At 44.6% G+C, this 25,876-nt stretch overlaps 1 protein-coding gene across 3 annotated transcripts in view; it reads left to right on the top strand.

Annotated features, from left to right (window-relative positions):
- The window catches only part of enox1 (ecto-NOX disulfide-thiol exchanger 1), a 102,945-nt gene that overhangs the window by 52,381 nt on the left and 24,688 nt on the right, over nucleotides 1–25,876 (top strand). Inside the window, exons 2-8 of one of the 3 annotated variants that reach the window (XM_055878071.1) lie at nucleotides 11,386–11,584; nucleotides 11,694–11,834; nucleotides 16,180–16,347; nucleotides 16,569–16,775; nucleotides 18,603–18,836; nucleotides 22,568–22,780; nucleotides 24,367–24,473. In XM_055878071.1, coding sequence (XP_055734046.1) covers nucleotides 11,575–11,584; nucleotides 11,694–11,834; nucleotides 16,180–16,347; nucleotides 16,569–16,775; nucleotides 18,603–18,836; nucleotides 22,568–22,780; nucleotides 24,367–24,473 — 1,080 coding nt within the window. In that variant the 5' untranslated portion in view covers nucleotides 11,386–11,574. Of the gene's footprint in view, nucleotides 1–11,382; nucleotides 11,585–11,690; nucleotides 11,835–16,179; nucleotides 16,348–16,568; nucleotides 16,776–18,602; nucleotides 18,837–22,567; nucleotides 22,781–24,366; nucleotides 24,474–25,876 lie in introns of all 3 variants that reach the window. The other 2 variants (XM_055878069.1, XM_055878070.1) reach the window with 2 other exon arrangements.

The following is a 25,876-nucleotide window of genomic DNA, read 5'->3' as shown; positions in this document are numbered from 1 at the left end:
GTGAAACATAGGATATTACAGTTTTTGATGTCCCGTTGGTAGGATATTCATGATCGTACCTCGTCTAATTTATTGTCCAATGATTGCACGTTGGCGAGTAGTATTGACGGTAGCGGCAGCTTTCCCAGTCGCCTTCTCCGGGTCCTGACGAGGCATCCGGCTATTTGTCCTCTGTACCTGCGTCGCTTCCTTTTGCGAATAACTGGGATGTCGGCCCTGCCGAGTGTTTGGAGAATATCATGTGACTCTTGCTTGTTGTTGAAAAAATCTTTGTCTAATCCGAGGTGTGTGATCTCTGTCCTGATATCCAGAAGCTATTTTCTGATGTAAGATACGGTTGCAGAAACATTATGTACAAAATAAGTTACAAATAACGTGAAAAAACACATAATAGCACAATTGGTTGGGCGCCCGTAAAACTGCTGCCATTTCTTCCGGCGCCATTTTACATTTTACCCCATTTTGTATGGCTAATTCCTCTAGTTTCTCTTTTTAGTTTTTATAATTTTGCCAGAAGTTTTTTGTGTTAATGGATTCCTCAATTAGTGTCAGTTGCTTGTTGTTGTACTTAGTTTTTTTGGTTCTGAGTGTACGTTTAAAGAGTTTTAAAGTCTTACAGTAATGAAGGCGTAATTCACCATTAGTTGGGTCTCTTAGTTGTGCTTTTAGTTGGATAATGTTCTATGTTTTTTCCTGATAATTTTACAATCTGTATCAAACCAGTTTGTGGTCATTTTATTTTATATTTATTTTTTTATCAATTTCAGTTGTGCTTCTTTTGCAATTTGTCTGAATATATTGTTAATGTTTTTTACTGCTACTCTAAATTGATGCCTTCTGTGAGAGTATGTGGTATCCAGAAAGTTATCGAAGAGTGTTTGGATGTTTTGGTTACTGGTTGTTTTCTGGTATTCTTTTGTGCTGTTTTGGGCCCATCTGTATGAATTTCTGAGGTTGTACAGCTTTATGGGCTGTGAATGTGTAGTTGTTTCCATGTCTGTTCTTTGGAGGAACAACATAATTTGGCTGTTATCAGACAGAGGTGTTAGTGGCTTGACGATGATTGAGCTGAGAGAGAAAGGGTCAATGTCTGTACTAATATAGTTTACTGTGCTGTGGCCAAGAGGTGAGCAATAGGTCAATCTCCCCAAAGAATCCCCCGTAACCTACCATTGACATAGTACAGACCCAGCCTTCGACAGAGCTGCAACAAATCCATTCCGTTTTTGTTGATGGTGCTGTCACTGTTGTTTCTATGGGGGAGATTAAGACAGAAACAGTATGGCCTGTAATATAGCTGTCCCCTCATATGGTTGTTAGAACAGGTAGTGTTTCTGTGCGTTCTCTCTCTGACCCCAGTAGTAGTAGGTGTTAATAATTGCTGGTTGTTATGTAGCATACTGTTTCTATGAGACTGTTTTCCCTATCTCTCTCTCTCTCTCTCTCTCTCTCTCTCTCTCTCTCTCTCTCTCTCTCTCTCTCTCTCTCTCTCTCTCTCTCTCTCTCTCTCTCTCTCTCTGCCTCTCTATCTTGCACTCTCTCTCTCTCTGCCTCTCTATCTTGCACTCTCTCTGCCTCTCCATCTTGCTCTCTCTCTCTGCCTATCTCTCTCTCTCTCTCTCTGCCTCTCTATCTTGTTCTCTCTCTCTGCCTCTCTCTCTCTCTCTCTGCCTCTCTATCTTGCTCTCTCTCTCTCTGCCTCTCTCTCTCTCTGCCTCTCTATCTATCTCTCTCTCTCTCTCTCTCTCTCTCTCTCTCTCTCTCTCTCTCTCTCTCTCTCTCTCTCTCTCTCTCTCTCTCTCTCTCTCTGCCTCTCTATCTTGCACTCTCTCTCTCCCTGCCTCTCTCTCTCTCCCTCTCTCTGCCTCTCTATCTTGCTCTCTCTCTCTGCCTATCTCTCTCTCTCTCTCTCTGCCTCTCTATCTTGTTCTCTCTCTCTGCCTCTCTCTCTCTCTCTCTGCCTCTCTATCTTGCTCTCTCTCTCTCTGCCTCTCTCTCTCTCTGCCTCTCTATCTCTCTCTCTCTCTCTCTGCCTCTCTATCTCTCTCTCTCTCTCTCTCTCTCTCTCTCTCTCTCTGCCTCTCCATCTTGCTCTCTCTCTCTGCCTATCTCTCTCTCTCTCTCTCTGCCTCTCTATCTTGTTCTCTCTCTCTGCCTCTCTCTCTCTCTCTCTGCCTCTCTATCTTGCTCTCTCTCTCTCTGCCTCTCTCTCTCTCTCTGCCTCTTTATCTTGCTCTCTCTCTCGCTGCCTCTCTCTCTCTCTCTCTCTCTCTCTCTCTCTCTCTGCCTCTCTATCTTGCTCTCTCTCTCTGCCTTTCTCTCTTGCTGCCTCTCTCTGCCTCTCTCTCTCTCTCTCTCTCTCTCTCTCTCTCTCTCTCTGCCTCTCTCTCTCGCTCTCTCTCTCTCTCTGCCTCTCTATCTTGCTCTCTCTCTCTGCCTCTCTCTCTCGCTGCCTCTCTCTGCCTCTCTCGTGGCTTCTCTCTCTTTCTGCTCTCTCTCTATCCTGCTCTCTCTCTCTCTCTCTCTGTCTCGCTCTCTCTCTCTCTCTCTCTCTCTCTCTCGCTGACCCCAGTAGCAGGTGTTAATTGCTGGTTGTTGTGCAGAGTAGTGTTTTTATGAGAGGCCGATGCTGCTCTGTTTTAGAGCTAATAATAGACAGGGATAATTTTCAGTAACCTGATCAACTAATAATGGTGCTTAGGCAACATAACACAGCCTACAGCCAACACAAACACATTACAGGAGAAAGGGCTCCTAGTTCTCACCAATAGATGTATTGCATCTAGCCTATGTTCTTCATACTATGTAATCACATCTTCTTTGAATTCTAATTATATTTATCTAATATTAAACCGGTAAATATTTCAGAGATATACACTGAGCTCAGAAATGTTCCACATGCACAAACAGCTTATTTCTCTCAAATTCTGTGCACAATTAGTTTACTTCCCTGTTAGTGAGCATTTCTTCTTTGCCAAGATAATCCATCCATCTGACAGGTGTGGCATATCAAGGAGCTGATTAAACAGCATGATGATAACACAAGTGCACCTTGTGCTGGGGACAAGAAAACACCACTCTAAAATGTGCAGTTTTGTCACACAACACGTCTCAAGTTTTGAGGGAATGTACAATTGGCATGCTGACTGCAGAACTGTCCACCAGAGTTGTTGTCAGAGAATTGAATGTCCATTTCACTATCATAAGCCGCCTCCAATGTCGTTTTAGAGAATTTGGCAGTACGTCCAACCGACCTCACAACTGTAGACCACGCGTATGCCGCCGTGTAGGCAAGTGGTTTGCTGATGTCAACGTTGTGAACAGAGTTCCCCATGGTGGCAGTGGGTTTATAGTATGGGCAGGCATAAACTACATAAAACAAACACAATTGCATTTTATCGATGGCCATTTCAATGCACAGAGATACCGATGCTGAGGCCCATTGTCGTCCCATTCATCCGCCGCCATCACCTCATGTTTCAGCATGATAATGCACGGCCCCATGTTGCAAGGATCTGTACACAATTCCTGGAAGCTGAAAATGTCCCAGTTCTTCCATGGCCTGCATACTCACCAGCCATGTCACCCATTGAGCATATTTGAGATGCTCTGGATCGACGTGTACAACAGAGTGTTCCAGTTCTCACAAATATCCAGCAACTTCACACAGCCATTGAAGAGAAGTAGGACAACATTCCACAGGCCACAATCAACAGCCTGATCAACTCTATGTGGAGGAGATGTGTCGCGCTGCATGAGCCAAATGGTGGTCACACCAGATACTGACTGCTTTTCTGATCCACGCCCCTATTTTTTTTTAAGGTATATGTGACCAGCAGATGCACATCTGCATGTCTGTCATGTGAAACCCATAGACTAGGGCCTAATGAATTGATTTCATTTGATTGATTTCCTTATTAACTGTAACTAAAATTGTTGAAATTGTTGCATGTTACGTTTATATTTTTGTTCAGTGTATATTGAATCATGTAGTGTTGATATAGGCCCATCGTTAATACAATCTTTCCTCACAAAGCTCAACTGATGGTTTCAATGGGATTAAATTAAGCTTGGCTTTGCTTCTGTGACCATCCTCCACAGAGTGCTCTCTCTATGATCTCTCTCTCTCGCTCTCTCTCTCTCTCTCTCTCTCTCTCTCTCTCTCTCTCTCTCTCTCTCTCTCTCTCTCTCTCTCTCTCTCTCTCTCTCTCTCTCTCTCTCTCTCTCTCTCTCTCTCTCTCTCTCTCTTTCTGTTTCTGCTCTTTTCTCTCTCTGCCTCTCTTTTTCTGCTCTCTCTCTCTCTTTTTCTGCTCTCTGCTCTCTCTCTCTCTCTTTTTCTGCTCTCTGCTCTCTCTCTCTCTTTTTCTGCTCTCTGCTCTCTCTCTCTCTCTCAGCCTCTCTCTTTCTCTGCTCTCTGCTCTCTCTCTCTCTCTCTCTCTCTCTCTCTCTCTCTCTCTCTCTCTCTCTCTCTCTCTTTCTGATTCTGCTCTCTCTCTGCCTCTCTTTTTCTGCTCTCTGCTCTCTCTCTCTCTCTCCGGCTCTCTCTTTCTCTGCTCTTTCTCTCTCTCCGCCTCTCTGCTCTCTCTCTGCCTCTCTTTTTCTGATCTCTGCTCTCTCTCTCTCTCTCTCTCTCTCCAGCTCTCTCTTTCTCTGCTCTCTCTCTCTCTCCGCCTCTCTCTTTCTCTGCTCTCTCTCTCTCCGCCTCTCTCTTTCTCTGCTCTCTGTTCTCTCTCTTTTTCTCTCTCGTTATGGTTAATGGTGCTTTTCTAAAGTCTTTATTAGAGGTCATTTGCTGTGAGCAGTGATTGATGTCCCAACTGCTAAAGGGAGGACTGTCAGTCCTTAAAGAGTTTCCTATAGAAGACACGTAAGTCAATATAGTAGGGCTTTTTGTTTGAATACCAATTTCTTTGTGTAGAAAGGTCTGTTTGAACGTAGAGCAGCAGCTTTCCTAGCATGGCTTTTTGCGTTGATATTTTAGTCATTTAGCAGACACTCTTATCCAGAGCGATTTACAGGAGCAATAAGGGTTAAGTGCCTTGATCAATGGCACATCGGCAGATTTTTCACCTAGTTGGCTTGGGGATTCGAACAAGTAACCTTTCAATTACTGGCTCTTAATCACTACGCTACCTGCTGCCTATGAACTAACCTAAAAGAGAGTTACTTTACTGCACAATGTATTATGTAGACTCCTGAGCTGAGAGTTAATGTGAGCTAATAGAAGTTTGTGTATGGGAGAGATCTGATATAAGAGTGTGTGGCACAGTGGTCCAGCGCTAGCTGTGCCACCAGAGATTCTGGGTTCGCGCCCAGGCTCTGTCGCAGCCGGCCGCGACCGGGAGGTCCGTGGGGCGACGCACAATTGGCCTAGCGTCGTCCGGGTTAGGGAGGGTTTGGCCGGGAGGAATATCCTTGTCCCATCCCGCACCAGCGACTCCTGTGGCGGGCCGGGCGCAGTGCAGGCTTACCAAGGTCGCCAGGTGCACGGTGTTTCCTCCGACACATTGGTGAGGCTGGCTTCCGGGTTGGATGCGCGCTGTGTTAAGAAGCAGTGCGGCTTGGTTGGGTTGTGTTTCGGAGGACGCATGGCTTTCGACCTTCGTCTCTCCCGAGCCCGTACGGGAGTTGTAGCGATGAGACAAGATGGTAATTACTAACAATTGGATACCACGAAATTGGTGAGAAAAAGAAAAAAAAAAGTTTGTATATGGGAGAGATCTGATATACGAGTGTACATGGGAGAGATCTGATATAATTGTGTGTACATGGGAGAGATCTGATATAAGTGTGTGTATGTGGGAGAGATCTGATATAAGTGTGTGTATTTGGGAGAGATCTGATATAAGTGTGTGTATTTGGGAGAGATCTGATATAAGTGTGTGTACATGGGAGAGATCTGATATAAGTGTGTGTATGTGGGAGAGATCTGATATAAGTGTATGTGGGAGAGATCTGATATAAGAATGTGTATATAGGAGAGATCTGATATAAGTGTGTGTGGGAGAGATCTGATATAAGTGTGTGTATGTGGGAGAGATCTGATATAAGAGTGTGTATGTGGGAGAGATCTGATATAAGAGTGTGTATGTGGGAGAGATCTGATATAAGTGTGTGTATGTGGGAGAGATCTGATATAAGAGTATGTGGGAGAGATCTGATATAAGTGTGTGTATGTGGGAGAGATCTGATATAAGAGTATGTGGGAGAGATCTGATATAAGTGTGTGTATGTGGGAGAGATCTGATATAAGAGTGTGTATGTGGGAGAGATCTGATATAAGTGTGTGTATGTGGGAGAGATCTGATATAAGAGTGTGTATGTGGGAGAGATCTGATATAAGTGTGTGTAAGCACAGGAGTGTTTCCTTAATGAATATATGTATGATGCATTATGAACCACCCATTGACCGTGTTAAAGGGATAGCATGATATGCACTGGGGTCAATAAAATATTGAACTGCTGAAATTTGTGTGTGAGAGGGCAGATAATCATACTTTGGCGTGTGAGATATCTGTGTAGCAGTGGGGTGTGAAATATCTGTGTAGCAGTGGGGTGTGAGATATCTGTGTTGCAGTGGGGTGTGAGATATCTGTGTTGCAGTGGGGTGTGAGATATCTGTGTTGCAGTGGGGTGTGAGATATCTGTGTAGCAGTGGGGTGTGAGATATCTGTGTTGCAGTGGGGTGTGATATATCTGTGTTGCAGTGGGGTGTGAGATATCTGTGTAGCAGTGGGGTGTGAGATATCTGTGTTGCAGTGGGGTGTGAGATATCTGTGTAGCAGTGGGGTGTGAGATATCTGTGTAGCAGTGGGGTGTGAGATATCTGTGTTGCAGTGGGGTGTGAGATATCTGTGTTGCAGTGGGGTGTGAGATATCTGTGTTGCAGTGGGGTGTGAGATATCTGTGTTGCTGTGGGGAGTGAGATATCTGTGTTGCAGTGGGGTGTGAGATATCTGTGTTGCAGTGGGGTGTGAGATATCTGTGTTGCAGTGGGGTGTGAGATATCTGTGTTGCAGTGGGGTGTGAGATATCTGTGTAGCAGTGGGGTGTGAGATATCTGTGTAGCAGTGGGGTGTGAGATATCTGTGTTGCAGTGGGGTGTGAGATATCTGTGTTGCAGTGGGGTGTGAGATATCTGTGTTGCTGTGGGGAGTGAGATATCTGTGTTGCAGTGGGGAGTGAGATATCTGTGTTGCAGTGGGGTGTGAGATATCTGTGTTGCAGTGGGGAGTGAGATATCTGTGTTGCAGTGGGGTGTGAGATATCTGTGTTGCAGTGGGGAGTGAGATATCTGTGTTGCAGTGGGGAGTGAGATATCTGTGTTGCAGTGGGGTGTGAGATATCTGTGTTGCAGTGGGGTGTGAGATATCTGTGTGTGTTGCAGTGGGGAGTGAGATATCTGTGTTGCTGTGGGGAGTGAGATATCTGTGTTGCAGTGGGGAGTGAGATATCTGTGTAGCAGTGGGGTGTGAGATATCTGTGTAGCAGTGGGGTGTGAGATATCTGTGTGTGTTGCAGTGGGGTGTAAGATATCTGTGTTGCAGTGGGGTGTGAGATGTTTTGTGTGTGTTGCAGTGGGGTGTGGGATATCTGTGTTGCAGTGGGGTGTGAGATATCTGTCTGTGTTGCAGTGGGGTGTGAGATATCTGTGTTGCAGTGGGGTGTGAGATATTTTGTGTGTGTTGCAGTGGGGTGTGAGATATTTTATGTGTGTTGCAGTGGGGTGTGAGATATTTTATGTGTGTTGCAGTGGGGTGTCAGATATTTTGTGTGTGTCGCAGTGGGGTGTGAGATATTTTGTGTGTGTTGCAGTGGGGTGTGAGATATTTCGTGTGTGTCGCAGTGGGGTGTGAGATATTTTATGTGTGTTGCAGTGGGGTGTGAGATATTTTGTGTGTGTTGCAGTGGGGTGTGAGATATTTTGTGTGTGTCGCAGTGGGGTGTGAGATATTTTGTGTGTGTTGCAGTGGGGTGTGAGATATTTTGTGTGTGTCGCAGTGGGGTGTGAGATATTTTGTGTGTGTTGCAGTGGGGTGTGAGATATTTTGTGTGTGTCGCAGTGGAGTGTCAGATATTTTGTGTGTGTTGCAGTGGGGTGTGAGATATTTTGTGTGTGTCGCAGTGGAGTGTCAGATATTTTGTGTGTGTTGCAGTGGGGTGTCAGATATTTTGTGTGTGTTGCAGTGGGGTGTAGGGCTGAAGTGAACCATTTATGCGGATGGGTTACAGCTTCTTCCAATGTCATCTCCAAGAAATGTGTCAATGTAAATAAAAAATGTTCAAATGTTGAAGTCGATGGTTAAGAACCCTTTCCTCCGACATTTTTGACAAACGTATGGGAACCTCTGACTTCTGTGGAATCCAATCTATTTGAAACAAGTGAGAAGCTTATAACTCTAATGTTGGTTTCTGAATGTTATTTTATTCTTAATATGGACATCCTGTGTAACATTTGGGACTGATATCCACCGGACACATATGTGGAGCACATTTAGATCTTCTCTCCCGTTCAGGGCTACAGATGTAGGATCTTCATTTGAGCCAGTTTGCTACAGCAGGAAAATAATTCTGCAGTAACAGAAAATGTGAATTATTACGTAGATTATAATTAATGGACATTTTTGTAGGAGCTGATACATTTTTCGTAAGGGGAAATAAAGTCTGACATTTTTAAGTGAAAATTACAAACTTCAGAAGCCTTTTAAAGCCTCAAATACACTACACGTTTAAAATGTCCTCTTCTCCTGCAATCAAATGAAGATCTTACATTTATTTGTACCACACTGTCCTGTTACTAACATTTGTCTAGGGTTAATCCCTCCTATCCATACTAGCCTACCATTTAGGATGCATGCCCAATACATGGATTCATTCTATGTAGTATGCAACATTGAGCTTGGAACAGAGCCACCCCTCTCCTGGAAATGTTGACCTGTAACGTTTTCCCCTGTCTTCCATGTTTGTTTTCAGTGTGTGTGGTTGTGTGTCTGGTGTGTGTGTGTCTGGTGTGTGTGTGTCTGGTGTGTGTGTGTCTGTGCCCAGCGGTTCTAGGTTTGAGCGTTGCTGCATCTGCTTGTGAAAGATTCAGAGATTTCAAGTGAGCTCCTGAATGTTGAAGAGGACACGTGTTCTGTTGTGAATATTTAATGCTGTGTGAAAGTGAGCGCAAATACTCGGCGGGGCTGGGTATCTACGGACGACCACAAGAGAGAAGGGACGGAGAGAGAGGAGGAGAGGAGGAAGATGAGAGATCAGAGGGAGAGAAGGGGTTAGGGAATGAGGGAGAGGGAGGGTGTACAAAAATAACAGGGATTTGGGATGGAAAGAGGAGGTGATGGAGTGTACAGAGAGGGAGAGGAGAGGAGGTTTAGCTGAGAGAAGGGGGAAGGAATAAAGGAGCAAATAAGAAATTTGACACAGAGAGAGGGGGGAAGAGAAACAGCCTTGTCACTTGTCAGGAGGGTAAGCTGCTCCATCAGGCTGCAGTGAAAACAGGGCGGAGAGGAGAGTGAGAACAGGAACAGAGGGAGAGGGGAAGAGAGAGGAGAGGTATATATTTATGTTTGTGATGCTACATTACCTCACTACTCAGCATCACGCTGGTACCACCTGGAGAGAGACAAATAATGAGAGGGGGGAGGGAGGGAGGGAGAGAGAGAGAGAGAGCGCCGAAGGACAGACAGTGGAGGATAAAATATTGCCTAGTGTTTATGTGTGACAGTAGAGTAGATGTTGTCTACTGTGCCCCATTGGATACATGATTGACTTTGGATAGGAACAGCATACCAAATGGAGGTGTCTGTGTATAAAGCTGTTCAGCGTAGTTAGGCTTTGGAGTGGGCTGATGCTTCTAAAAGTCCAGAGTCACAACGATGACATAGTCCTCATACTAAACATGACTGGAGCTACTGTTATAAGATATTGTATGGGACTGTCCTCAAAAGGGCTTGTTTTCGCAATCCTGAAATTCATCAACCTCGCTTATTGGCCTGATTGTAATAAAATGTTGACTGTGTGTTTGTGTGTGTCATTGTTATTCCTAGTGCAGGGCAGTGTTCATAATCTGTCTGTGATGAGAACAGTGGCATGTCCTATCAGCCTAAAGACAAAGGAATGTGTTGACATACAGCAGGTAACTCTAAAGATAACTGTATTTGTCAGCCAAGTGGGAATAAAAGTTTCAGAAATGGGCCTCGCTCCAAAACCCACAGAACTGAAGGTATCCCAGAGCTATTTAAAGGAAGGAAAACTGTTGTTAATGAAAAACTATTAATATGATTGTATCTTAGTTACGGCTGGGTGGTGTAGCGGCTGACTTGATTTCCTGGTGTCAGAGTTGAATAATGATGATTACTGCGGGGTGGTCTGAGACGACAGAGGCGTGACAGGAATACAGATCACACTGCAGCTAACTACAGCTTCTTAGGAAACTGTAAACCAGAATAACACAAAATAAAAATATGGAATTAGAGCAATGCATGCTTTCTCACAACACGTATTGAATACCACATACCGGTAGCCTTTCCTCGAAAAATGAACAGTTGATATTTTGATTGAATTGAATCGTCTATAGGGTCCTGTGTTCATTGACTTACAGTACAGTGTCACATTCCTACATTACTTCATTATGCCAATCAGGGATCAATCAGAATTCTGACACATTTCACAGGGAAATGGGACTTTTCTCAGAACAACCATTGATTGAGTTAGTGGTTAAAGGTCAGCCCATAAGACATTTGACAGAATGCAGGAAGACGTGTTGTCACGGCAACTGAGTGCCTGGTCAGCTGGGTCTCGTTTGGAGGTATTTGTGTGTGTATGTCTGACAGAGCGGGAGAGAGAGAGAGAGAGAAAGAGAGAGAGTTGGAGAGAAAAAAAGGGAGGGAGAGAAAAGGTGAGGGAGGGAGAGAAAAGGTGTGAGAGAGAGAGAGTGGAAGAGAAAAGGGGAGAGTGGGAGGGAGCGATAAAGTGCGAGAGAGGGAGAGAGAGTGGGAGAGAGAGGGAGAGAGAGTGGGAGAGAGATGGAGAAAGAGTGGGAGAGAAAATGGGAGAGAGAGAGGGAGCGAGACAGGGAGTGAGAGAGAGCGAGAGAGAAAAGGGGAGAGAGAGAGAGAGAGGGAGCGAGAGAGAAAGGGGGAGAGAGGGAGGGAGGAAGAGGGAGCAAGAGAGAGGAACTGAGAGAGAGAGAGAGGGGTGCTATTGAACAAGACATGTAGTTATGTGTACATGTGTGAATGTTTGTCTGTATGGGTGGAAATAGGACGTCAGTAACAATGTCTTGCTGATTGTATGGTGCTATAGCTGCATTTGCAACAATTTGATTGTAAAACACTGATTCAAGTTGTTGAACTACTCTGTTGTTCTTTCCCATCGGTTTAGCAGAGGGGAGATGGAATCCTGTCTCTGAGTACTTCATCCCTCCATTCAACTGTTCCCTCTCCTCAACCCTCCTTCCTGTTCTGTCCTGGTCTGGTGTGGTCCGGTGTGGTCTGGTGTGCAGCCTCAGGGAGCTGTGGTTCTGATGAGAGCTCTGGAAGGTAAAGCCAGAGAGAGGAGCACAGAGAACCTGCTATGGCCAGCGGTACGTACTATAATACTGGCTACTACACCTTCACTAATATGTTAACTATAGCTCTGGTCTCTTCTCCTTCCTCCTCTAACCTTCTTGTTTCTCCTGTCCCTTGTAGCAGCAGACGGTGTAGGGAGCCTGGGGGTGGAGCATCACCTCAGTGTCCATGATCACGTGGTTAATGACCACGGAGCCTGGGCCACCGCCATGAACAACCTGGGCATCGTACCCATGGGTCTCAGCGGGCAGCAACTGGTCTCAGGTAAGGCATTGGCAGACCTCCTTCTCACCCCTTCTCACCCTCCTCCACATTATCCCCCTCTCCTCTGCTTACAAATTCTTCAGGCAAATTTTTCTATATTGTCGAGGCCATAAGGAAGGAAAGAGTCCCCCACTAGGTTTGGTAACATTTGAGAAGATCGTAAAGTCATCAGGTGAACTTTGCACTTCCATCAAGAGTCCCATTATTCCTATGATAGCATCCTACTCCTCCATCACCTCCACAGCTCCACCCACAGGGCAGGCCAGTCAATGATTAGCTGCAGCATGCTATACCAAACCAGCTCTGCCAATCCCTTTACTGGGCAGTAGAGTTGTTATTCTATGTTAAACTGTGTTCTAGTCTATTTGATGGGGGACAGTTTGAGGAGGTAAGTATGCTTACCTGAAAGACATCTTTCAGGTGCATACAATCCCCTTTGTTTTCTTATAATAATACAATATTCAGATTTATACAAAGAAGACCTAAGAAGATATGACCTAAGATTCGGTATATATTACAAGTCAAATCCCAGACTACCATTGTCATCATCATCAATAATCACATTTCCCAAATTCAGTACTCAATTCCTCAGCACTTGCCCACTGTAGGACCGTTGTAATTGTTGTGTCCCCATCAGCAGCTAGATAACAGGGTGATTATCTAGATGTTGTTCCCTCCCTGCAGAGTGGCTGACTGAGGGTAGGCACAATACACTGAAACCTCTGGTCTCTTCTCTAATGGCTCGACTACATGTCTGTCTCTACTCTGATGCTAAGTGTGTGTGTGTGTGTGTGTGTGTGTGTGTGTGTGTGTGTGTGTGTGTGTGTGTGTGTGTGTGTGTGTGTGTGTGTGTGTGTGTGTGTGTGTGTGTGTGTGTGTGTGTGTGTGTGTGCATCCTATTATAATTACCATTATGACAGCGTAGTCACCGAGGATAGAGGGAAATCCGGCTGATTAAAATTCATGAACAGATTTCAGATCATGCATATTTATGGAGGTTGAGATGGAAGGCTCTGTCATTTGAATTATATATTTTGAGTTCATTTCATTTTGAGCTGTCTGGGAAATCAGTCCTGACTGAGCTTCTGGATGATTAGCTAAGCTTCTCGCTAGGAGACTTTGCTTAATAGATTCTTGTTGGAAAAAAATGCCTCGGGTCCTTTGCACTGGATGACATTTTGGCCTACACACTCACACACACACACACACACACACACACACACACACACACACACACACACACACACACACACACACACACACACACACACACACACACACACACACACACACACACACACACACACACACACACACACACACACACACACACACACACACACACGGGAGGGAGGGAGGGAGGGAGGGAGGGAGGGAGGGAGGGAGGGAGGGTTTGGGTTTGGGTACTTCAAAAAGGACCCAGTCACACTCAGGCCTTAGAGAACGAACAGATTCTTCTCGACTAATAACATTATTATTATTATATATAAAGTGGACAGGACTGGAAAGACAGTCACACACACACACAAACACACACACACACACGCACATTGTGAGAACTAGCCGAGTGAGGTTCTTCCAGACCAATAAGACTTTTATAACGGCTAAGGAGGACACGGCTGGAAAACACTCAGCTTTAAAATGTCCCCAACATCTGGTTGTAATAAATATGTGTGTTTTGTTCTCAGTCTCCTCTTATGTTATTCAAGTATATAACACAAGAAACCACTCTATGGACTATTATATGAAACGTATATAATACTATACATGTCTAACGTATAGTCTGGGCCTCTGTCATGATCCCTGGTGAGTCTGCGGTTAAAGTTTAACCACACTGATCTCACTTGTATAGTATTTTCAGTTATGGATTTATATTAAAAATGCTAAGCTCCTCCAAATGTACAGGTGCTCTACCATTTTATTTGGACTTCATTTCAGCTTGTTTCATGAAGTCCATTAGATTTCTATCAGGATTCTCAGTGATCTGTCCCTATATAAAGCAGCTTCCCTGCGCTCTGAGGTGTCATTGTGAGAGCTGCATTGTGAAGTTCATTAAATAAGCACACAGGGAGGTTTGGAAGCTGAGTTTGTGTAAAGCCTGAACAACTGAATACATGGATTTAACTCCTGAAAGCTGAGTTGTTTGGTGAAAGCCTATTGTAATATGAAGCCGTGGCTTCAGAAAGTATTCACACCCTTTGACTTTTTCCACATTTTGTAGGGTTACAAAGTGGGATTCAAATGGATAAAAAAAAAATTTGGACATCGATCTACACAAAATACTAATATCAAAGTGGTAGAAAAATTCTAACATTTGTAAAAAATCGATGAAAAATAAAACAGTAATATATCTTCAATATATAGGAGGCTGAAAAGATTTAGCAAGGGCCCCAGATCCTCAAAAAGGTCTACAGCTGCACCATCGAGAGCATCTTGACTGGCTACATCACCGCTAGCTATGGCAACTGCTTGGCATCCGACCGTAAGGCGCTACAGAGGGTACATCACTGGAGCTGAGCTCCCTGCCATCCAGGTCCTCTACACCAGGCGGTGTCTGATATGATTGTCTGGCTGAAATGATTGGTTTCACCCTATCCAACCCTCTCAGATCTGGGATTACGCGAGGAAAAGAAGGAAGAAAAGAACCAGACCGGTGGTTCCATTGGGTCAGTACTGTACTGTACAGTCCTTCTCCTCCTCAATCAGCTAAGAGACAGCAGGGCTGGACGGCTGGATTGGATCCTCCTAAGAGCCAAGGGAAAGACAGATTAATACTGATATCCTCCTGGAGCACAGAACTCAGGTTCAACAGGGAGAGATGGAGAGATCTGGAATGACAACGAGAGAGGGAAAGAGACACTCGTGGACTGTTCACTCGGAGACTGGAGGAGAGAGAGGGAAGGGAAAAATAAGAGTGAGAGAGAAGAGGAGGAGAAAGCTAATGGGGGTTACAGAGTGTGTGTGATGGATGATATCTCACCTTCACGGTAATTAAGAGCAGCTGTTTCCTGAGGGGAGATCTAGGGCCTAGCAAACCCAGTGGCCGCTCACACAAACCTGCTGAGGGGAGATCCAGAGCCCAGCAAACCCAGTGGCCGCTCACACAAACCTGCTGAGGGGAGATCCAGAGCCTAGCAAACCCAGTGGCCGCTCACACAAACCTGCTGAGGGGAGATCCAGGGCCTAGCAAACCCAGTGGCCGCTCACACAAACCTGCTGAGGGGAGATCCAGAGCCCAGCAAACCCAGTGGCCGCTCACACAAATCTGCTGAGGGGAGAGAACAGAGGGAGGGAGGAAAGGTAAAGAGCGAGAGAGAGAAATTAAATGATGACAAAAACAAAGTGTGAACTCTCTCCCCCTGGCAGACGTTAGCAGAGCGTGGCCGAGGCCAGGGAGGAAAACTAACGGCCTTGAATTATCTTCACCGGGAGGGGAAAAGAAAGAGAGGAAAAGTGAAACAGCATTAGTTGATGATGAATGTGGGGAGAGGATACATATCATTTACCTTTTAGGATTACACAGAGAACACTTGAATGAGTTTTCCACAGATCTACACAATCTCAGATTACACATGATTGCGACTCGGGAGATTTATGGGCGATAATCTTCCAGATTTATTTTCTCTGTCTTTTCTCTCTCCAGCCTCAAGGACTTGCAGCTTCTCTTAAAAACTCCTTCTCTGTAATAAAACACACTTGACTTATTCACAGCGCCAGACACTTTCTCTTCGAGGCTTCACCAGATACAGCCAGTATAGAAGCAGGACTTATTTGCTTTGCAGCTTCTTTAGAACAGCAAATACTGCAGTGTAGGGACTTATGTTGAGCACTGGAATCTTTGTGACAGCATCACATAGAATCATTCTCCCTCCTACACACACTATTTACACTCACCTTCTGCTGACAAACTCAAATCTGCAGTGAGGACTTGATTGATGATTTCATAGATATGAAGATGCGATTCTACATTTGTATATTTATATCTGTATTCATGACTATTTGTATCCTCACAGTAGCGACAGGCTTGTGTGACAGCTGCAGTCAGACTGGTTTCTACTCTAATGTAGATCAGTGTCTGTGCTCTCTCTAAGACCTGAGAAAAGGGAGATTTCTGCTGATAACTTGTCCGTTCTACCACTCTCATCTTGTTGTGTTCTGAAGATATGAATAGGTTGTGTCCATCTATCGCTCTCTGCTCTGTCTCTGTCTCTCTCTCTCTCCTCCATATTCTACCTATATCCAGGCTTTGACCAAGGGCTGGGTCTCATTGTACATATTTTCTTTTCCCTTTCCCTCCTCTCCTCTCCCCCAGACTAACTTTCCTTCTCCTCTCTCTCTCTTCCAGATTCTCTCTGTATCCAGGGCTTTGACCCAGGTTTGGGTCTCCTAGCTCCCATCAACCCCATGATTGCAGGTATCAGCCTGGTCCATCCTCCCCCTGGTCCCCCTGAGATGCCCATCATCAAGGAGATCATCCACTGCCAGAGCTGTACCCTGTTCCCTCAGAACCCCAGTAAGACTCAAACACTCACAAACACACACCCATGTGCCTGCACATAAACACACACACACACGCACACACACACGCACACACGCACACACACACACACACACCGACGTACACACTCTTGCATGCTTTTCTAAATGAGTATAAATGCATTCATATATTGACTGTCCGTAATATGGTCACACGAATTGCCATTAGATGTGACAGGAGCATGTATGATGTTCCAGACCTGCCTCCTCCGTCAACACGGGAGCGGCCCCCAGGGTGTAAGACGGTGTTTGTGGGGGGTCTGCCGGAGAATGCTAGCGAGGAGATCATCAGGGAGGTGTTTGATCAGTGTGGTGAGATCATCGCTATCAGGAAGAGTAAGAAGAACTTCTGTCACATCCGCTTCAGTGAGGAGTTCATGGTGGATAAGTCCCTTTACCTCTCTGGTCAGTACTATACTATACCAATACTATATCTATACACACAATTTATATACAATGCTGTCTACCTCTCTGGTCAGTACTATACCAATACTATATCTATACACACAATTTATATACAATGCTGTCTACCTCTCTGGTCAGTACTATACCAATACTATGTATGAAATAGACTGTAGCTATGAAGGCTGGAGGTGAAAGAAATAGACTGTAACTATGCAGACTGGAGGAGAAAGAAATAGACTGTAGCTCTGCAGGCTGGAGGTGAAAGAAATAGACTGTAGCTCTGCAGGCTGGAGGTGAAAGAAATAGACTGTAGCTATGCAGGCTGGAGGTGAAAGAAATAGACTGTACCTATGCAGGCTGGAGGTGAAAGAAATAGACTGTAGCTCTGCTGGCTGGAGGAGAAAGAAATAGACTATAGCTATGCTGGCTGGAGGTGAAAGAAATAGACTGTAGCTATGCAGGCTGCAGGAGAAAGAAATAGACTGTAGCTATGCAGGCTGCAGGTGAAAGAAATAGACTGTACCTATGCAGGCTGGAGGAGAAAGAAATAGACTGTACCTATGCAGGCTGGAGGAGAAAGAAATAGACTGTAGCTCTGCAGGCTGGAGGAGAAAGAAATAGACTGTAGCTCTGCAGGCTGGAGGAGAAAGAAATAGACTGTAGCTCTGCAGGCTGGAGGTGAAAGAAATAGACTGTAGCTCTGCAGGCTGGAGGTGAAAGAAATAGACTGTACCTATGCAGGCTGGAGGAGAAAGAAATAGACTGTACCTATGCAGGCTGGAGGAGAAAGAAATAGACTGTAGCTCTGCAGGCTGGAGGAGAAAGAAATAGACTGTAGCTCTGCAGGCTGGAGGTGAAAGAAATAGACTGTAGCTATGCTGGCTGGAGGAGAAAGAAATAGACTATAGCTATGCTGGCTGGAGGTGAAAGAAATAGACTGTAGCTCTGCAGGCTGGAGGTGAAAGAAATAGACTGTAGCTATGCAGGCTGCAGGAGAAAGAAATAGACTGTACCTATGCAGGCTGGAGGAGAAAGAAATAGACTGTAGCTCTGCAGGCTGGAGGTGAAAGAAATAGACTGTAGCTCTGCAGGCTGGAGGTGAAAGAAATAGACTGTAGCTATGCAGGCTGGAGGTGAAATAAATAGACTGTACCTATGCAGGCTGGAGGTGAAAGAAATAGACTGTAGCTCTGCAGGCTGGAGGTGAAAGAAATAGACTGTACCTATGCAGGCTGGAGGAGAAAGAAATAGACTGTAGCTATGCAGGCTGGAGGAGAAAGAAATAGACTGTAGCTCTGCAGGCTGGAGGTGAAAGAAATAGACTGTAGCTATGCAGGCTGGAGGTGAAATAAATAGACTGTACCTATGCAGGCTGGAGGTGAAAGAAATAGACTGTAGCTCTGCAGGCTGGAGGTGAAAGAAATAGACTGTACCTATGCAGGCTGGAGGAGAAAGAAATAGACTGTAGCTATGCAGGCTGGAGGAGAAAGAAATAGACTGTAGCTATGAAGGCTGGAGGTGAAAGAAATAGACTGTAGCTATGCAGGCTGGAGATGTGAATATGGATGAGGAGGACTAGAGAATATTTTAACATTATGAATAGTTGAAAATGTAGAGTTTGTCCTTTTGGTTTGCTAATGGTCTTTGTGGTGGTACGTGGTGTAGAGAATGTAGGCATTTGTAATACTGTATACTTTGATTGTATTTGACTGTATGAGTTTACATGACTGTATACAAAATTTATATGCTGTGTGTTTGTCTGTGTGTTGAATGTATCTGTATGGTTGTGTTTAGTGTATCTGACTGCTAACTGCCATGTTTCCCCAGGGTACCGGATGCGTATCGGCTCCAGTACAGATAAGAAGGACTCAGGGAGGATGCACGTGGACTTTGCTCAGGCCAGAGACGACCTGTATGAGTGGGAATGTCAACAGAGGCTGCTGGCCAGGGAGGAACGACACCGACGCAAGATCCACGAAGACTTCCTCCGTCCACCCTCGCCACCTCCCATCATGCATTTCTCCGAGCATGAGGCGGGACAGCTGGCGGAGAGATTGAAAGGTGAGTGGACCAATGAGCATGATGTGTGTGTGTGTCACCCCCACCCTCTAGCACTATGTCCAGCTGTGCCTCTAGCAGCTGCCCCCCCGCTGTGTGTGTGCTGCAGGCGGGCCATGGTGGTGTATAAATGTGTGTAAAGGTCCGAGCTGCACACTGTTTTACAGACCCCGTCCTAATTTACAGTATAGGAATAATCTATAATGTACCTTCTCATGAATATTGTCTTCGTATCATTTAGAGCAATGTACCTTTCCTCTGTCATGTCAAATTGATATTAAGAAATGTCAGACGTAAGTAAATATGAAAATGGTTAGATTAGAAAAATAAGCTTTTCATTTCTCATTTCTCCCATCACCTATATGAGTTGTTGATCTAAACCACTGTCTGCTAGAACTGTCTGATTACTACACATCCTCTCTCTGCATGAGAAATACAATCATGGTTATAATTTTTCTCCCTTATGACACCCTCAACACTGTTATTAGAACCTTCCCAGTAGCATTACCTTAATATGTGGATCTGAAATCCTTCCTGGACAGAGAGCTAGTGTTATGACATCTGATAGGAGAGTTTGACTCTGTTGCCCCCTCTATCTCATCAGCCATCAGTCAGCTCCCAACCCCCCCGCTGTCTCCCCACATGGTGCATCCCGGCTGCATCCCACCTGCCTCTCTCTCTCTGCTGAAGAAGCCCAAAGGGCATCAGACACTGCATCTCCAATACAGCTCAATATGAAGAGAGAGAGGCAGAGAGAGAGGCAGAGAGAGAGAGAGAGAGAGAGAGAGAGAGAGAGAGAGAGAGAGAGAGAGAGAGTGCTGACATGAAACTAACTGCATCACAACACCTCATCAAAATTCCCTCCTCTCTCTCTCCCTCTCTCCCTTTCCTTTTCCTATGGCAGTAAGAACAGACATGTCACATTAACTATTGGAGGAGTCCCATTGATACAAGCAGAAAGTATTTTTCTCTATCATCTCTCAATGAAGCATATGATAGTAAAGGGTCACGGCTGGGAGATGTCGTGCTCCCCTTATTGGACACCCCTCCCTTCCCTTCATCACATCCCCTGGAGCTCCGAATTCCTAGATTTCTTCATCACGCTGGTGGGAAATGTGTGTCGTCCTGTCTCCTCATTCCCATCGCTGATGCTTTATTTCTTTTCCAATTCTCTGCTTTCCTGCTCATATTGCATCTCTCTTTCTCTCTCTCTGTGCGATCCTCCTTGTCCCCCTGTTCCACTGTCTCTGCTCTCTGTTCAGAGCGGTGTTTGAAAGTGTTCTGTTTCTCCATAATCATATTCATTCAAACAGCCTCTGGTTAATGCTTTTACATTCTCAGGCGGGTAAATACCTTAATCATATTCATTACCACATTACAGCGCATTACTCTGTCTCTCTCTCAACTCACATACAGCTGCTTCTATGAACGGACGTTTATAGCCTTTACACTGAGGCTGCAGCACTAGAGACTGCCTGACTGTTGGTCACAACAGATGGCAGAGAGAGAGGAGGGAAGTGAAGAGGGCGAGCAAGAGTGTGTGTGTGTTTATATGTGTGTGAGGCTGTGTCACACACTTATCAAGCGATGGGTGGGTAAACGCTTGCACAAAATAAAGAAAGGTTTACCCTCCACTACACCACTGGCTATTACTATAGAGATGTTAGGTTCTCCAAGAAGGTTTTCATTACACTGAGCCAAACACAGAGAGATATTTTGCTTTGATTATTCATTGAAAATGCTGGGGAAATAGACTTCCATTATTCCCTGTGTTGTGCTGGCCCGCAATACCTTCATGTGACTTCTCTATAATATGATTGTATGATTGCACTCTGCTGCCTCTTTTGAATAGCACTAGAGCTGTGTGGTGAAAAGTGTTTTCAACCAAGCGACAGTGTGCTCTCAGGTCGTGTTGCAGTGGGTATTGAGCTCATTAAACGATTTTTAATTCACTCTGCGCTATGCGATCGGACGCGGCTCTGTGGCACTTTTCAATTATTATTCAAATGTGAAGAATACGCTCAACAAAGACCCACCAAGACACAGACAGTTAAAAAGGCTATGCTCACTCAATGACTAGTTTCTGTTGATTCAAACCCATAAATGCACAGAAGACTGTCTCATCCAAAGACACTCAGAAGATATGAAACAGTCTGATAGTTAATCTCCCCATGCTGTTCTGTTCCTGTGCACTGAAGCATAAAGGAAAGAGAAATATAATTTATTCAAAGTACATGGCAGTATACACTGAACAAAAATATAAATGCAACATGTAAAGTGTTTCATGAGCTGAAATAAAATAAAAGGTTTCATACGCACAAAAGCGTATTTTTGTGCACAAATGTGTTTACCTCCCTGTGTGACCATTTCTACTTTACCAAGATAATCCATCCACCTGACAGGTGTGGCATATCAACAAGCTGATTAAACAGCATGATCATTACACAGGTGTACCTTGTGCTGGGATGAAAAAGGCCACTCTAAAATGTGCAGTTTTGTCACACAACACAATGAGGGAGGGTGCATACAATTGGCATGCTGACTACAGGAATGTCCACCAGAGCGGTTGCCAGATAATTAAATGTTAATTTCTCTACCATAAACCACCTCCAACGTTGTTTTAGAGAGTTTGGCAGTACGTCCAACCAGCCTCATAACCGCAGATCACGTGTAACCACGCCAATCCAGGACCTCCACATCCGGCTTCTTCACCTACGGGATCGTCTGAGAAGGGCCACCTGTCAGAAACCATCTCAAGGAAGCTCATTTGCGTGATAGTCGTCCTCACCAGGGTCTTGACCTGAATGCAGTTTGACATCGTAACCTACTTCTGTGGGCAAATGCTCACATTCGATGGTCACTGGCACTCTGGAGAAGTGTGCTCTAACGGATGAACACCTGTTTCAACTGTACCAGGCAGATGACAGACAGCGTGTATGGTGTTGTGTGGGCGAGTGGGTTTCTGATGTTAATGTTGTGAACAGAGTGCCCCATGGTGGCGGTGGGGTTGTGCTATGGACAGGCATAAGCTACGGACAACAAACACAATTCAATGTTATTGATGGCAAGTTGAATGCACAGAGATAACGTGACGAGATCCTGCGGCCAATTGTTGTGCCATTGGTCTGCCTCCATCACCTCATATTTCAGCATGATAATGCACCGCCCCATGTCACAAGGATCTTTAAACAATTCCTGGAAGCTGAAATGTCCCAGTTCTTCCATGGCCTGCATACTCACCAGACATGTCACCCATTGAGAATGTTTGAGATGCTCTGGATCGACGTGTACAACAGAGTGTTCCAGTTCTCACAAATATCCAGCAACTTCGCACAGCCATTGAAGAGAAGTAGGACAACGTTCCACAGGCCACAATCAACAGCCTGATCAACTCTATGTGAAGGAGTTGTGTCGCCCTGCATGAGGCAAATGGTAGTTACAGCCGATACTAACTGGTTTTCTGATCCACGGCCCTACCTTTTTTTTTTAGGTATCGGTGACCAACAGATGCACATCTATATTCTCTGTCATGTTAGGGCCTAATGAATTTTAACTGACACATTTCCTTATATGAACTGTAACTCAGTAAAATCTTTGAAATTGTTGCATATTGCATTTATATTTTTGTTCAGTGTAGTTTATTTCAAGGAATACCAATGTACAGTTTCATAGGCTTTCAGCTTCACGGTTTAAAAACCTTACCCTAAATCCCCTCCCCCATCATCCTCCTCCAGATGACCATACGTTCAGTGAGGCGACTGCGGTCCTGTTCACGTGGATCGACCGTGGTGAGGTCAACCGGCGGTCGGCCAATAACTTCTATTCTATGATCCAGTCGGCCAATAGCCACGTCCGGAGGCTGATGAGTGAGAAGGCCCAGCACGAGGAGGAGATGGAGCTAGCCAAGGAGACGTTTAAAAATGCCCTGCTGGCCATATTGACTCAGTGTAAGCATCTAACTAGACACACTATACACTACCTGTGACACTTTATTCTCATAAACCCTTCCTAGACACAGTGTACTACAGGTACCTTCACATAGCACTAAAGACCAGTTGTTCTATACAGCTGTGCAGTGATAAGCCAGTAGTTAGGGAGGATGACAGAGGTCAGAGACCAGACAGAGGTAAGTACAGTACAGTGTCCTGAACTTTCTACAGGAGAGACCAGCTGATCTACCTAACTCCCAGGTAGGCATCGTAGAACTGTATCTCTCCAGCAGGCACTCTCAAACAATGTCAATGTACAGTACGGACTGATATTGAAATTATATGAAATACAATCTGGAAAGACAATGAGATGACAACAAGATTCATCAACGTCTTATGACTGTTTAAATGGTGCTATTTTGAATGGTATTTGTTGTGTTCAACACCGGGTAATAAAACGGAGCTATATAGTCCTCTGGTGCTGCTTTAATATGAAAAGTGCAGAGATCCAGAATCACCAGAAGAGGGGATGATGAGGGGGTGTAGTTTTAATGTTGATGTGGTCACAGTGCACTTGTCCAGTAGTAATAGTGACACTTTTTAAACCTCCTGTTATTTACTGAAGAGGAATATGACAGTATGCATTTAGAACAGAGCAACACTTTAAAGACAACCTTCTACTGGTGGAAAGGATAGTGATGACTGCAGTAACTTCCTAAAAGACTTAGGAATGATTCAGGACAAATTAAAGACACATTTTATGTAAGTTCAATGGTATGTCTAGACCTACTCTATCCATGAAAACATTTAGTATCACAAGCCAGCCACCCATTGTAGAATGTTGTCTTTGACAGTCCTGATGGAACTGAATCAGCAGGTATGAGATGTAAGTACTGTTCAGCACTGGGGAGGAGACACCAGGTAATACAATGACCAGCATTTAACCATATCAAGCCCTACAAACCAACAAAAACAATGTCTCAAAATCACAACCCACCCAATGATTCTCAATATCATCGCTGTCAGATGAAAACCTTGTAACTCAATTATTTCCAAAGACTCTACGACCAAGAACATTTATTCAAAATAGCTTCTGAAGTTTCATAATTGTATGTTCGTTAAAGCTGGAACCATAGCGGTGAAACTGCTACGTCCTTTTGCGATATTACGACAACAAAGACGTTACCTTAAGCAACAAACACTTTTTTTCCATTGCACGCGTGATAGAACAGCAGAGTATGTACAACAATATTTTTTACCAAGAGGCCGAATGCTCCTTTCTTCCTTTAATAAACAATAACAAATGTGCCTGGGCCGACCCGTGAAGACGTTTCACCTAAATGAGATTCCAACTTTAATGACAAAATATGGACGTCTTTTTACATTTCCTGAAAAGTTTCTGTTTTGGAGATAAGAAGCTTTCATCCCACAGCGATGATATGTTGTTGGGTGGTACAGGTAAATGCAATGGGGTCTACTAACCCAGGCTGGCAGGATGAAGCTCCCTAGTGTCTCCTCTGTGTGCTGTTGTGCCTGGGTGGTGCAGTAGGATCTAAGCTCTACATAAAGCCTTGTCTTGTCTTGACTCCCCTGTTCACCCCAAGTCGAGCAGATCACGGCTGTGTTCACCGCTGCCTCCAGGCAGAAGGCATGGGACCATTTCTCTAAAGCGCAGCGCAAGAACATAGACATTTGGAGAAAGCAGTGTGAGGTTGGTACTCTCTCCTTACCCCCTTGTTCCTTGTCATGTTTGGACTCCTCAGGACAGGTTAACAGACAGACACTCTAGCCGGGTTGACATGAGTCCTACTGTGTTTCATTTGGCTGTTGTTGCAGACTGCTGTGGCCTCACAGATACACAGACAGATGGACAGGCAGATGGACAGACAGCTGTGGCCTCAGCTACACAGACAGATGGACAGACTGCTGTGGCCTCACAGCTACACAGACAGATGGACAGACTGCTGTGGCCTCACAGATACACAGACAGATGGACAGACTGCCATGCTGTTCTGATCTTCTGATGCTGTGTGTTTCTCTTCTACAGGGCCATTCGTAGACTTTTTCCTCACATCGATGAAACGCACACGTACACACGCACTCACACAGAGGCGGCAGGTAGCTTAGCAGTTAGATCATCAGTTAACCATGTGTTCGAATCCCTGAGCCGACAAGGTGAAAAATCTGTCGATGTGCCTTTACGCAAGGTACTTAACCATAACTTCTCCAGGGTTGCTGTTTATTATGGCAGACCCTGGCTGTGACCCCGCTCTCTGAGGGAGAGTTGGGAAATGCAAAAAACACATTTCCAATTCACACTTGTAAATAGTACAAAAAGCGTGAGTGGGTGCTATGGCAACAGGGGCTTCCATGGTTAAGACAGATCAATAATTAATTGGGAGTACAACGAGTCAGCATTCTGGATTATTCATTACGTAAGGGATAATCAACGAGAGGCTATGCGTTCTCTGAAAAATAGTGCACTCAATGGAAAGTTTATTCCACGACGTGTTAGTGGAGTGAAACTAACCTTCCACGGAGTTGCATTATTTTCTATAGAACGCATAGAGCCCTGAGTTGATTATCCCTTTTATATCATGGCTATAAATTAACATATTTGCCGCTAGAAATGTATTAATTTGCCAGTAGAAATGTGACAACATCCACTGAATTAGCTAGCAGGTTTACTATCTAGCTAGATAGCTACAGTAGTTGCCTTGGTAACCAGGCAAACAGACATGTTACCTTAGCTAACAAAACCATCATCCTAGCTTGCTATTATGAAAATCGAATTCAACTTTGCCAATAATGTTTTCAATTCGACTTTTGCTTTCAAAAGCAGTTCAAAAATAGAACATGTAAGAATGAACTTCATAGCCATTGGATTATACCGTACAATGATACTGTGCGTTTTAGGGAAATAATGCACTCTCTAGAATGCCCTTCAAACCAATCAGAAACGAGTATTCAACAATATCATGGTATAAATGTTCGTTATCACTTTTATTAGAACTAAACAAAAACATCCTATAAATCTCATGGAATCTAGATATTTTTGGTTGTAGAAACACAGATTATTATTGGTTTTAATTTGGCCATTTGGAGACTATGATG

Source organism: Salvelinus fontinalis, chromosome 23 (assembly GCF_029448725.1).
Source record: "Salvelinus fontinalis isolate EN_2023a chromosome 23, ASM2944872v1, whole genome shotgun sequence".
Taxonomy (NCBI): Eukaryota; Metazoa; Chordata; class Actinopteri; order Salmoniformes; family Salmonidae; genus Salvelinus; species Salvelinus fontinalis.
This window is presented reverse-complemented; position numbering and strand designations above follow the sequence as displayed.